Raw genomic sequence first — 13,110 nt, forward strand, 5'->3', positions numbered from 1 at the left:
GTGTGGAGGTGGACACGGAGAGACAGTATGTGAGTGAATGGAGGGGGTGGGCATGAGAGAGAGAGAGAGAGAGGAGCTGCCAGTGAGGGCAACCGCTGACTAGAGTGGGGACTGCCTGCATGTGGGTAGCAGAGGCGACATTGACTATGGGCGTCTTAAGCCTGCTGAGGTGGTGCCCTGAGGAGTTTAGTCGAACCTCAGGCTGTGTGATGAATGAGAAAGGAGGCGGGACACCTGGCTTTCGGACACCTCAGGCATTGCTGCTCCGTTGTGGGGCCTTCTTGTTTCTCCTAAGATGGCAGCCATGCGGGGAAAGCCCAGGTGTGACGGGATTTCCCTGTGGCTTCTAGTCCAGCCCTACTTTTGGCCTTGGGGAAGGCTGCAGGGATGCGTTGCTCATGCAGCTTCTACCCTGGGATGCCTTGGAGCAGGCTCCAAGGCCCAATCCAGCTTCCCAGCAGGAAGGCCCCTCTCTGGGGGCACCTCCCGGCTGCGGAGGGTCAGTGAGACCAGCATGGGAGAGCCTGCTGGTTCATGACAGTGGATGTAAACGCCCCGCCCCAGCCAGGGGCCTAATAACGGTTGGCCGGACAGCATCACTGTGCACTGTACACATTCATCGAAAATAAACAAACATGTAAACTGGAGGAAAAAGCATGCCACCATTTTTTGTTATAAATTCGGATGTAGTTTTTCTCACTAGTCTGTCATTCTGGGAGCTGGGGAAACTTAGCAAAGTCTGACAGCTGTGGAAAGGCGGGTCCTTTTCCTGGGGGGAGCAGAACTCCTTTAAAAAAGTCACTCCCGCCCGACCACGATGGCTCAATAGTTGAGCATCAACCTATGAACCAGGAAGTCAGGTTCGATTCCTGGTCAGGGTACATGCCCGGTTTGTGGGCTCGATCCCCTGTGATTCAGCCATTCAATGATTCTCCGTCATTGATGTTTCTATCTCTCTCTCCGTCTTCCTTCCTCTCTAAAATCAATAAAACTGTATTTTTAAAAAAATAAAAAAGTCACTCCAGCTGCCTGGGGCAGCCCCACGCAGAAAGCCCTCCATCCCCCTCATGTTCGCACAATGAACTCGGTCTGTGCCTCGGCGTTTGCCCGCCTCCCACGTGGCTGGGCCAGAGCCCAGAGTGAAGGGGCAGGCCCAGGGCTGAAGACAAGTGCTTAAGTGTTTTGGGAAAATGAAGATTGAAGGGTGGAGCCGAGCAAGTGAGGAGAAGTTTTCCGTTTTTGTGAAAAAAACCCCAATTAAGATAAGTGTCAAGGACTTGGGCAGCACCTGTGCTTTCTGTCCCTCTTAGGCATCCTCATCCTATTTTTCTTTCTATCAAGGGTATGAGAAGAGTAAAAAAGCATTAAATGGAAAAAATAAGGATTTAAAAATCCTCTCGTTAAGATTCCTTGAGCAACCCTCAGTTAACAAAGCCTTTGTAAACTGAACTCATTCACACACACCTGGCCGGCCTCCACCTCCAGCCCTGTCCTAAAATGCCAGCACCTGTCTCGGTCATGGTGCCTCCAGGTCAGGAGCTGAGAGGGGGTCCCCAGAGGGTCTGGAAGACAGCCTGCTGCTGTAACTTCAGGAGAGAGGAAGCCGTGGAATAAAAACTGCTTCTCACAGCGGGGGCTCTAGTCCACTTGCACATGACGCCCTTGTTTAAAGCGCTGATTTCCATGCCCGGCCTCTAGCTTCTGAACCAGAATCTGCATTTTAAAACCAGGGTCCCTGGTGATTGTAAAGCCCACACTCGAGTACTACCGGTGTAATGGAAAGACATGGGATGTAGAGCCAGAATATCATGTAATCGCCGTGGGCCTCGGTTTTCTTATCTGTAAAATGGGGACAATATCTCCTTACCAGAATTGGAAGAAGTGTGTGCAGATACATTGGAAAGTATGATGTAAAGGGCATATAAATAACCACTGAACAAGAAAAATATGCCACTTTTTCTTGAGATGCTCACATCTTATCCAGCTGGGATCCAGACGCTGATTCCACCCCTTCAAGTAGTTCAGCATCTTTGAAGCACCTGCAATTCCCATAGGAATTGGAGAAGTCACATTAGCCAGAAGCTTGGCTTTTCTTGCCCTGATAGAGAGGTGCATGTAGGACCACGTTTATCGCCCTTCATCAGGGAAGGCAGCTGGCCTCTAGGCTTCGGGTTACCTCCATTAAAGGGTCCTCACACTGCTTGCTTGTGGATCTGGGCCTAAGTGGGCCACAAGCACTGAGATGGGCTTCTCAGCTGGCCAGGAGTGAATGGGAGAGCTTCCCTGAAATCCCACACGCCCCGGGAGCTGCTAGTTGATCAGATGATCAACATTAATGAGCATCCTCTAGCTCAGAAATGGAACATTTGTGAATACCCTGAACATTATCATCAGTGGGGAGTACTGAGGCTCAGATTCCCAAGACCCACCCATAGAGGATCTGAGTTGGTAGGTCTGAGGTGTGCTCTGGGAATTTGCCTTTTTAACAGGTACCCAAGTCCGTGGTCGGCAAACCGGGGCTCGCGAGCCACATGCAGCTTTTTGGCCCCTTGAGTGTGGCTCTTCCACAAAATACCACGTGCGGGCGCGCACATACAGTGCGATTAAAACTTCGTGGCCCATGCGCAGAAGTCGGTATTTTGTGGAAGAGCCACACTCAAGAAACCAAAGAGCCGCATGTGGCTCTCGAGCTGCTGTTTGCCGAGCCGCAGTTTGCCGACCACTGACCCAGGTGATTCTGCTGCAATTCGGAGTCCACAGGAGAAATGCAGCTCCCTCTGAATTGGTGGAATAGCGCCTGGGCGAGGGGTAAGTCCCTGTCAGAGCTGGGTTGGCACTTCCCTGCTCAAAGCTGCTGCTGGAACTGATCTCCCACAAACCTGCTCCTCGGTCTCTCTGTCACAGTAAGTCAGCAAGACGTGGACACCCTGTGGACTCCTCTCTGTCTCTCCCCTCTCTGCTACCTCTCTCTCCTCTCTCACATTACCCCTCTCTCCTCTCTCCTCGCTCTGTCCCTCCACTCCATCCACCAGCAGACCCTGTCAACTCCACCGTCAGATATTCCGGGTCTGGTCCCTTCTCCTCCTCACCACCAGCACTTCCTACTACTAAGGCACCACTCCTGCCCGAGGTTGCTGAAGTCAGATCATGTCACTCTTCTGCTGAAAACCCTCCAGCGGCTTTCCAGCTCACTCAGCCTAAAGTCCCATCCTCCCTGTGACCTAGAGGTCCTGGGAGACCTGCAGGGTTACCTCTCTCCTCTGTCCTCCCACAGCCCCACCCACCTGACAGACGGGCTGTCCAGCCTCCACTGTCCCCTCCTCTAGGCCTCTGCCCTAAGGCCGCCTTCTCCAGAGGCCTGACATTTAAAGGAGCAAATCCATCTTCCCCCTTCCCTGAGTTAAGTTTTTGCACAGCTCTTGACACAATCCTCCATACTGAGTAATTTACCTGTCTGTTGACTCCTGCCTAGGAGATTGTAAGCTCAGGACAGGAATACATTCTTTTCCCCCACTGCTACAGCCCTAAGTCCTAGACCAGCACCAGGCCCATAGTGAGTGCTCAATAAATATTTGTTGAATTATTGAATGAATATTGCAACAAGCATTTACTTTTCATCTAGCAAGCCGGCCCTGTGTGAAGTGAGTACACCTGTGTGTGAAGGCAGGCATGGAAAAGGGGCCCCAAAAGCAAGCCTTACATGCCCCCTGAATAGGGGCAAACCTATTTGCATGCCCTGGTGTGGCTATCCTGGGGCTGGAAGGCTAAGCTTGTAACGCAGTACTTGGTTCAGTGAATTCCATCTTGAGAATGCACTATTCCTCACACACACCAAATTTAAAAAGACTCCCCAGGCCAGCTTACCAATAACTAATTTAACCCATAGTTTGTCTCATAATAGCCTTTCCTGGAAGCCTAATCATTATTTTTCATTGTTAGAAAAATACTAGAGGCCTGATGAACAAATTTATGCACAGGTGGGGTCCCTCGGTCTGTCTTGCCCAGTCCCGATCGGGGCTGGCTGGCCAGCCAGGGGAAGGGACCATGGGAAGTTGGCTGGCTGGAGGGAGGGACCGCATCTTCCAGGTTGGCCAGCTGGCTCGGGGGATGGACTGTGGGAAGTTGGCTGTGGGAGCACACTGACCACCAGTGGCAGCTCCTGGATTGAGCATCTGCCCCCTTGGTGGTCAGTGCATGTCATAGCTACTGGCCGGTCATAATGGTTGCTTAGGCTTTTATAGAGACTTGAGGCCCGGTGCACAAAATTCGTGCACTGGGGGGGTGTCCCTCAGCCCAGCCTACACCCTCTCCAATCTGGGATCACTCAGGGGATGTCCGACTCACAATCCAGGACTGCTGGCTCCCAACCACTTGCCTGCCTGCCTGCCTGATTGTCCCTAACCACTCCCCTGCCAGCCTGATTGATGCCTAACTGCTCCCCTGCCAACCTGGTTGCCTCCAACTGCCCTCCCCTGTTGGCCCGGTCGCCCCCAACTGCCCTTCCCTGCCATCCTGGTCACCCCCAACTTGTGGCTGTGGGCACTGCCATCTTTGAGGGCAGGGCAGTCAATTAGCATATTCCCTCCTTATTGGCTGTGGGCACTGCCACCTTTGAGGGTGGGGCAGTCAATTAGCATATTCCCTTCTTATTGGCTATGGGCGCCACCATCTTTGTGACGGTGTGAGGGTCAATTAGCATATTCCCTCTTTATTAAGTAGGATAGCCTACATGCTAGTCAGCTTAAATTTGCACAGTTGTCTCTGTACGTTGCTGGCTGCATGGCTGTGCCTCTCTTTTTACCTATGTAAAAGCCATGCCTACAGCTAATTTTTTAGTTAAATTAATCTAATTCTCCATATCTGTAGTCCTCCTCCATCCCTTCTCTCCCTGTTTCATAATCCACTCTTAGAATGGGAAACAAGTTGGAGAACAAGTCTTCACAACAAAACAAACAGGGGGCATATAACACAGATCCATAATTTCCTTAATTTGGGGCAGAGCAGTGTTAGAGTTTAGTTTTATTTTGAACTGAATTTCCTGAAAATGACTACACTTCAGACCTGCATGAGATTGCTTTTAGACCTTGGTGCTCAGAGTATATTAACTTAGAAAACATGATTTCTGCAATGAGGTGTGAGAAGAAGTGTCATCCCGATTTCAGAGATGAGGAAACGGAGAGACTGCCTTTCCGTAGTTTCCCCCAGCCGCCTGAGCCATGGTGGGGTAAGCTCTAGAGCTTGGGACCCTCCCCCCTGCCCCCACTCTTCCCTTGGGTTCTAGAGGGAGAGTCTGGATGGCAGCCCAGGCCGTGAGCACACTCACAAGTGTGCCAGTCCCTCCAGGTGCCACTTCTTTGCACTTAGTTGTAACTTTGAGCTGGAGAAAACAGACTTTGACACACCCAAGCCACATTCATTTCTTTTTACTTCAACTAGGGTTTTATCTCCTTTCTTAAACCAAAGGTAGACAATGATATATAGCTTCCCTCACAGGAGCCTCTTAGAATAATTTTTATCATTCTGTCTTGAATTTTTGTCACTTTTCTGTTTTAAAAACTGTTCAGGGTTAGTGTGCCTTATTTTTTATTTTTATCAGGCTGGGATTTCTCAGCTATGTCATGTAGGCCCTGTCCCAAATCTTGAGTCACCAACTTCCTTCTCACTAGTTTCCCAGTCAGATGTTCCCCTGAAGTCAAGAGTCTGTGCTGCCACCCCCTCAGCTTGCTGCATTCTCAGGAATCTAAGCAGCACTCACATGCTGTCCAAAAGCTCCTGCTCCTACTCTCACTTCCTCTTACCTGTGTTTTCCCAGGGTGCTATGATACCCATTGGATAATCTCTTCTGTCTTCTGCCATTAAGCCTGATGGCTCAAACCTTCCTTGCTGAAGCCTCCGCTGACTAACCCCAGACCCCTGATCAGATCCTTAACCCGCTCTCATGATGAATGGACCAGGCTTCCCTGGAAGGGTAATAGAATCCTGGGCCAGACTTCCTGAGTTCAAACCCAGCTCTGCCATCTCCTGCCCCTGTGACTTCAGGAAGGTCACTTTAACCTGTACCTCAGTTTGTTCATCTATGAAACAGGGATCAAAATTGTCCCCTGCTCTATGGAAATTAAGAGTTCAAGTTCATAGGATAGTGTCTGGCATACATTAAGCACTAGTTCAGTGTTAACTTTGTTCTGCCTGGTGGGTACAAGTCTTTATGGAACTACTAGAGGTCCAGTGCATGAAATTTGTGCACAGGTAGGGTCCCTAGGCCTGGCCAGCGATCAGGGCCAATCGATCGGGGCCTTCTGGCTACCGGCCAGGGCCTTCCTACCCTGGCTGCTGGCTGCCAGCTGGGTCCTTCCTTCATTCTGCACCACCCCCTGGTGGTCAGCGCATGTCATAGAGAGTGGTTGAACTCCCAGTCTGTAAAACTCCAAGGGGACAATTTGCATATTAGCCTTTTATTATATAGGATATTGTGACATATACAGTGCTACATCTTCCCCCCACTGGTTTCTTTGTTTCTGTTCTCTGCTGGAATACTGGACAAATATTGATTTTTTTTCATCATCTTGCTTCCCCTCTCATTCCCTCCTTTCTAGACCTAGACCTGGGACACAACTACCTAAACTAGGGTGTCTGTCTTCCCCAGGAGCTGGCTCCTCACAGCAGCATCAGTCTAGCACTAGAGTTCTGTGCCTTCCCTTTGGTCAGCATGCTCCAGAGTCACTACCCAATACCAGCTCCTGGGGATGCAGGAGCAGAGGTGTGCACAGCCCCTTGGCCTCCTGGTGTCTATGCTTAGGATTGGCATCATCCCCAGTGTCGGCGAGAAAGCCTTCTCTTGTCCATCAGTGCCCACCCCCAGCCACATCTCACCTCCTTGACCATTTCCTTTATGATCGATGGCGTTTGCTCCAATTCCTTTATTTCTTGGCAGCACTTGGAAGCTTGTTTTTACCCAGGCCTACTGTGGCTTCCTAGGAGACTGTGGTGGTGGCCAGGCTCTACTACCGCATGAAGTCCTGCTTGTTTCACAAGAAACTTTGCAAAGGCTCAGAGCATTTAACAGCTGGATGGATTCCCAGGTCTTTCCCTCCATCTTCTCCCACACACTTTCCTTAAGGGAGCTGTGTGTTCTTTAAGCCCTTCTCCTCAAAAAAAAATTTTTTTTCTGGGTAGTGAGACAAGCTATAGGCTATTCTCTTTAAGTTCAGGGTCACCTAAAAGAAGAGAAGAATGAATGGTTAGGCATAAAAACGACATTTGTTTCTCTCTTTTGTCTTCCTCTCAGGGGATCCTTACTATCAGGTTGAACCAAAATTGCTGATCTTTGGCCATGTTTGACCCCCAAGTTGGCAGTTTTGTACAGTTCATCCTAACACGTTCTTACTGGTGGGCTGTCTGTTACTCCAAGCAGAGTGCGCAGCTCATGCTGCCTCACCAGCCTGGCAATGAGACCAGGTGGAAGCCCTCAGGCGTCAGCCGCCGTTCTCGCCAGAAGACCAAGCAAGTTAATCCCCCTGCGTTGAATGTTATTCCTGTCTCTTAAACATCAATGCCCATGTGTTTGTTACAATCTAAACTGATGTTACAGAGCAGATACGGTATCCACGACAAAGCTGGCAGCATCAAGGATACTGGGGTCGCCTAGTCCTTTAATGCAGGTTTGTTTGACTTTCCAGACTTCTTGTACAGAACTCCCAACAAGGAGACCTGTGAACACAACCACCAAGCATGCTCCCGGAACGCCTTCTGCACTGACTACGCCACCGGCTTCTGCTGCCACTGCCAGTCCCAGTTTAACGGAAATGGGGAGCACTGTCTGCCGAGAGGTGAGGCGTGCCAGCATGATTAGGGCTGGGGGCTGCTCCGTGTCTATTGCTGCCACTTGCTCATGTCTAGCTGCCACTGGGAGCTCTGTTTGTAGACCTTGTACCTCTGCTACCTGAACCGAAGCCCTAGCAACTCGCAGATGCTCAGTGACTGTTTGAGGAATGAACATGTTTGGGCTGATGTCCCAATTTGGGTATTAACTAGAAATGTTTCCTCCTTTTTGCCAGCTCATTAGAGTCAAAGTGGATGGGAGAGAGGGATGATGGGAGAAAAGAGGTCAAAGACAGGTGTATTTCATACTGAGATGGATAATTGGTTGATTCGGGGAATCATGGAGATGGCTAATGATTGAGTTTGGGGGGCTGCAGTGGGATTATGTTTTCTGTGGGCCCCTCCCCAGCCTGGATGGTGGTCTTGCTGTTTTTCAGGGGCACCTCATCGGGTCAATGGGAAGGTGAATGGCCACCTCCTCGTGGACCACACCCCCGTGACCTTCACGGACGTGGACCTGCATGCTTACATTGTGAGCAATGATGGCAGAGCCTACACAGCCATCAGCCACATCCCACAGCCCGCCGCCCAGGCCCTTCTCCCCCTCACACCCATCGGAGGCCTGTTTGGCTGGCTCTTCGCTTTAGAGAAACCAGGCTTTGAGAACGGCTTCAGCTTCACAGGTAAGCAGGGCCTCTGAGAGGGCCAGCGGTCACTGTGGCTTTGGTGGCATTGCTCCTTGGATTCTTAGTCAGTGGAAGAGGATTTGCCTCCTCAGTGTCCCAGAGCCACAGGTGTGTAGTTTCCTGTCTGGAGGTAGCTGGGGATGGTTTGACCTCGCAGGACTGTTTTTGAAAGACAGTGATTTCTTCTAAATGGCATCTGCTCCAATTCCTTTATTTTGGGTGGCACCAATGGCCCTCTTGTTTTAATGGGCAGAATAAGTGGAAGATGGAAGGAACTACTGGAGCATTGAGCTACCCTGGCTCACTGTGGCTTCCTCCACGTTGTCCTGACAAATGGAATGATTCCATTTGGGCATTGTGTCTTCTCGCCCCCATTTGTTGAAGCTTGTTGGTCAGGCTTTTTTTAATTGAGTTGTTATGCACAGATCTTTCCAATAGGGAGGCACAGATGGTAACAATGGGGCACCTGGAGATGGTAGAACTTCATGGGAAAGGGCATGCCTTTCTTCTTCTCCTGCCCCCACCACCCTGACCTGTAAGCGTAGAGACCAGAGCTGCTCAGACGTTATCCAGCACGCAGATCCCCTGGGGTCCTTGTGAAAAAGCAGCTTCTCGTTCAGTAGGCTCAGGTGGGGTCTGATTTGGTTTTCCCAACAAGCTCCCAGGCGATGCTCGTGCTGGTGTAAGGACCACCCTGTGATAGCGAGAGTGGAAAGGGTAATTTTTGGCTTCTCTGCTCTCCACCTGAAAAAGCTTGTTTCCTGGTAGAATTATCTTATTGCACAGAAAGTGCTGAGAGAAAAGTCCCCCCTCCCACCTCCAGCTGTAGAGCTCAACAGCTATTAGAGGATCTTGCTCTTAATAAGGGTTTGACTAAAACCTTGAGTCAAAAGTAGATAAATATAATACAGTATACCCAGTTACATTTGAATTTCAGATAAACAATAAATAATTTTAATAACTTAATATAAACATTCCCCAAATATTGTGTGGGACATGCTTATGCTAAAAACATATTCATGCCCTAACCAGTTTGGCTCAGTGGATAGAGCGTCGGCCTGCAGACTCAAGGGTCCCAGGTTCGATTCCGGCCAAGGGCATGTATCTTGGTTGCGGGCACATACCCAGTAGGAATCGTGCAGGAGGCAGCTGATCGATGTTTCTAACTCTCTATCCCTCTCCCTTTCTCTCTGTAAAAAATCAATAAAATATATTTAAAAATTTTTTTAAAGAGATAAAAGAAAACATATTCATTATTTATCTGAAATTGAAGTGTAACAGGGTATCCTGTTTTGTTTGTTAGTTTGTTTTTGCTAATTTGGGCACCCTTGGGAAGAGAACGGTCAGTGATGTTTCCAGGAGTTTATTTCTCATGGAAAATAAGCTCCTACAAAAAGAAATGGTGTGAGATGTGGCAGGATAACAACACACGCTGTAAGAGAGAAGTTGAGGAGCTGTTGTAATCGACAGCTGGCAGCACTTAGTCTTGGGTGTCACGTGATCTCCTTAGGCCCCCTCTCCATCAGCAGTGGAAATTGGGAGGAGGACGTATGCACTGGTAATTATTACGAGAAGATGCAAGGCCTCTTTTCATCTCTGTACTGATTTTTTTCACCCCCTCCAGGTGCTACATTTACCCATGACATGGAAGTTACTTTCTACCCAGGAAAGGAGAGGGTTCGAATCACTCAAGTTGCTGAGGGGCTTGACCCAGAGGACTATCTGATCATTAAGACCAACATTCAAGGCCAGGTGCCTTATATCCCAGCAGGTTTCACAGCCCACATGGCTCCCTACAAGGAGCTTTATCACTACTCGGACGCAGGTATGCGTAACCGGTCTTCACATCTGTAAAATGGGAATAGTACATATCTCCCAAGGTAGTTATGGAGATTAAGTGTTACTACATGGAATGTCCTTAGACTAGTGTGTGGCACATAAAATAAGCTTAATGTCGTTTTTATTATTTTTGTTGTTAATATCAAATTTATAGTGTAAGTGAGCAGGGTGTCAGCTGCTATACACAAGGATCTTAATGTTCCTACCCAGCACTTTCAAATAATAATAATGTCATTAATAACAACTTTGATGGGTAGCGATGCTATAATTATATATAGTTTTTAACCATTTACTCTCTGTGCCATGTCAAAATATTGATGATTGGAATTGAGACTCATCCTATATCCTTATTTCAGCCTGCTTCAAAGTCACAGGCATGCTGCAGTGTTGTAAAATTAATGCCAGGTTTGGAGTCAGAAGATAGTGTATCCTGGATTTGCCACTTAAAATAGATGGGGAAAAGGCCATCATCCGAGAGCCTATTGTCTCATCTTTAGAATGAGAATAACAACGCCTTTTCTGTCCCACTTCGTGGGAGAGATGTGTAAAGCGAGGTCTTTGTAAAACACCACCCGAATGCAGGACACTGCCAATCCCAGCTGCTGCCCTGCAACACGGCAGTTTGCTTGGGTTGTGCCTTCCCTTGGCTCTTGCTCCTCTTACTGGGTGAGGACTGGATGCCGGGCAAGAGATGCAGGGAAGAGAATGGCTGCTGAGACCTGGACTGTACACAGAATAGTGGGTGTCCAGATAACTGACCTGCGCTCCTGACTTGGGACTCAGATTGAGAGAAATGACCCCTTCCTTTCCCTGGAGCCCTGCAGACTTACTCAGGCGCAGGGGGTTGGAAGCCATCACCTGTGTGATGTAGAGGACGGACTGGCTAAAATCGTGGGGCGTAGAGTCAGGTGGACTTGAATTCCATTCCAGCTCTGCCACATGCCAGCCTTGCATCTTCGACGACTACTTAACCTTTATAAGGCTCTTCCCACGATCACAGGGCTCACCTCTTGGTCTGGCACATAGTAGCACTTACTCTTCACATAGCAACAAGCAGTGACTGGACCTCCTCCCTCTCAGCACTCTGGCTCTGTGTCAGCTCAGGTTCTGGGGATTGCCTTGCAGGTTTCTATGTAAACTCAGGTACTTCCCAACCGAACATGTCCCAGGAATTAGATTAAAAAAAATCTAAGTGTATAAAAACATACTCTATGTGAAATTCTCTGTATTTAATATTTTTCAAACTTACCAGTTTGCCTCTGTCTGTTGCAGCTGTGACCTCCACAAGTTCCAGAGACTACTCTCTCACCTCTGGTGCCATCAACCGCACACTGTCCTACCACCTCCAACAGAACATCACGTACCAGGCGTGCAGGCACGCCCCCAGAGCCCTGGGCACCCCCGCCACCCGGCAGCTGACTGTGGACCGGGCCTTGGCCTTGTACAGTGATGAGGAAAGAGTGCTTAGGTTTGCTGTGACCAGTGAAATTGGCCCTGTCGAAGGTATAGCTTCCTTTTTTGTTCTTGGGCAAAGTTACATGTAACCTTTCTTCATACCTTTTTGGGTCGCCTCAGAATGATTCACAGAGGTTCCTAAAGGCTGCTGAGCCAGGGTCTGTGTTATGTGCTGGTTCTGAATAAAGCAGGTCCTGTCCTTGAGGTGGAGACAGAGGCAGAAATGGAATTTTCAGAACAATATCCTTGCCAAGCTCAGGAATAGAGCATCGTATGTGAAGCTGGTTTGTAGCAATAATTGTGAGCACCAACCTGTACTGGGGATGCAACTGTGAACAAGCTGGGGCCACGTTAGGAGGGAGAGTGATGCTGGCAGGTAGTTGCTGTAATTGTGATAAGTACAGGGTGCTTTTAGCCTGGTCTGGAGGTTCAGGAAAGATGTCCCTAAGGAAGAGACAATTTAGCTAAAACTTAAAGGTGGGACAAAAATCCAGTGCCCCCCCAAAAAACAAAACAAAATAGAGCTGACATGTATGAAAAACCTACAGTTAACACCATACTTAATGAGGAAAGACTGGATGCTTTCCCTATAAGATCAGGAACAAGCCAAGGATGTTTGCTCTTCTCTTCAATATGGTTCTGTGAGTTCTAGCCAGGGCTATTAGTCAAGAAAATGAGACACTGGAAAGGAAGAAGTAAAATGATCTGTATTCTTATATAGCATGTTCTTATATGTAGAAAAAAATCTAAGGAATTCACATTAAAAAACTATTAGAACTAATAAGCGAATTCAGCAAGGTTGCAGGATACAAGATCAATATAGTAGTAATGAGTAAACTGAAAGGAAGTTAGGGAAACAATTCCATTCCAAAAATAATAAAATACTTAGGATTAAATTATAAACTTTTAAAAACACAATATGTCTACATTGAAAACTATAAAACATTTTTGAAAAAAAATTGAAGATCTGAATGAATGGGAAAATATTCCATGCTCACAAATAAAAAACATAGTATTATAAAGATTGCAATACTTCCTAAATTGACCTATAGATTCAACACACTTCTGTCAGCTGGTTTTGTGTGTGTGTGTGTGTGTGTGTGTGTGTATGTTTTGAGAAACTGACAAGTTGATCCTAAAATTCATATGGAAACTTAAGGAACCCACAAGAGCCAAAATCATCTTGAAAAAGAACAACAAAATTGGAGAATTCATACTTCCTGAGTTCAAACTTAGAGTAATCAAGACATTGATCTGTATAGTCGGAACCAGCCATAAGGCTAGACATACAGATCAATGGAACAGAAGTGAG

The 13,110-nt window shown here is 48.1% G+C and overlaps 1 protein-coding gene across 1 annotated transcript in view; it reads left to right on the forward strand.

The window, feature by feature from the left end:
* Positions 1 to 13,110, forward strand: part of NID2 (nidogen 2) — a 63,673-nt gene that overhangs the window by 20,681 nt on the left and 29,882 nt on the right. The window contains 4 exon segments of the mRNA XM_014462816.1: positions 7,677 to 7,826; positions 8,256 to 8,501; positions 10,129 to 10,329; positions 11,616 to 11,846. Of these exon segments, the coding sequence (XP_014318302.1) occupies positions 7,677 to 7,826; positions 8,256 to 8,501; positions 10,129 to 10,329; positions 11,616 to 11,846 (828 nt within the window).

This window comes from Myotis lucifugus, unplaced genomic scaffold, assembly GCF_000147115.1.
Source record: "Myotis lucifugus unplaced genomic scaffold, Myoluc2.0 scaffold_191, whole genome shotgun sequence".
Taxonomy (NCBI): Eukaryota; Metazoa; Chordata; class Mammalia; order Chiroptera; family Vespertilionidae; genus Myotis; species Myotis lucifugus.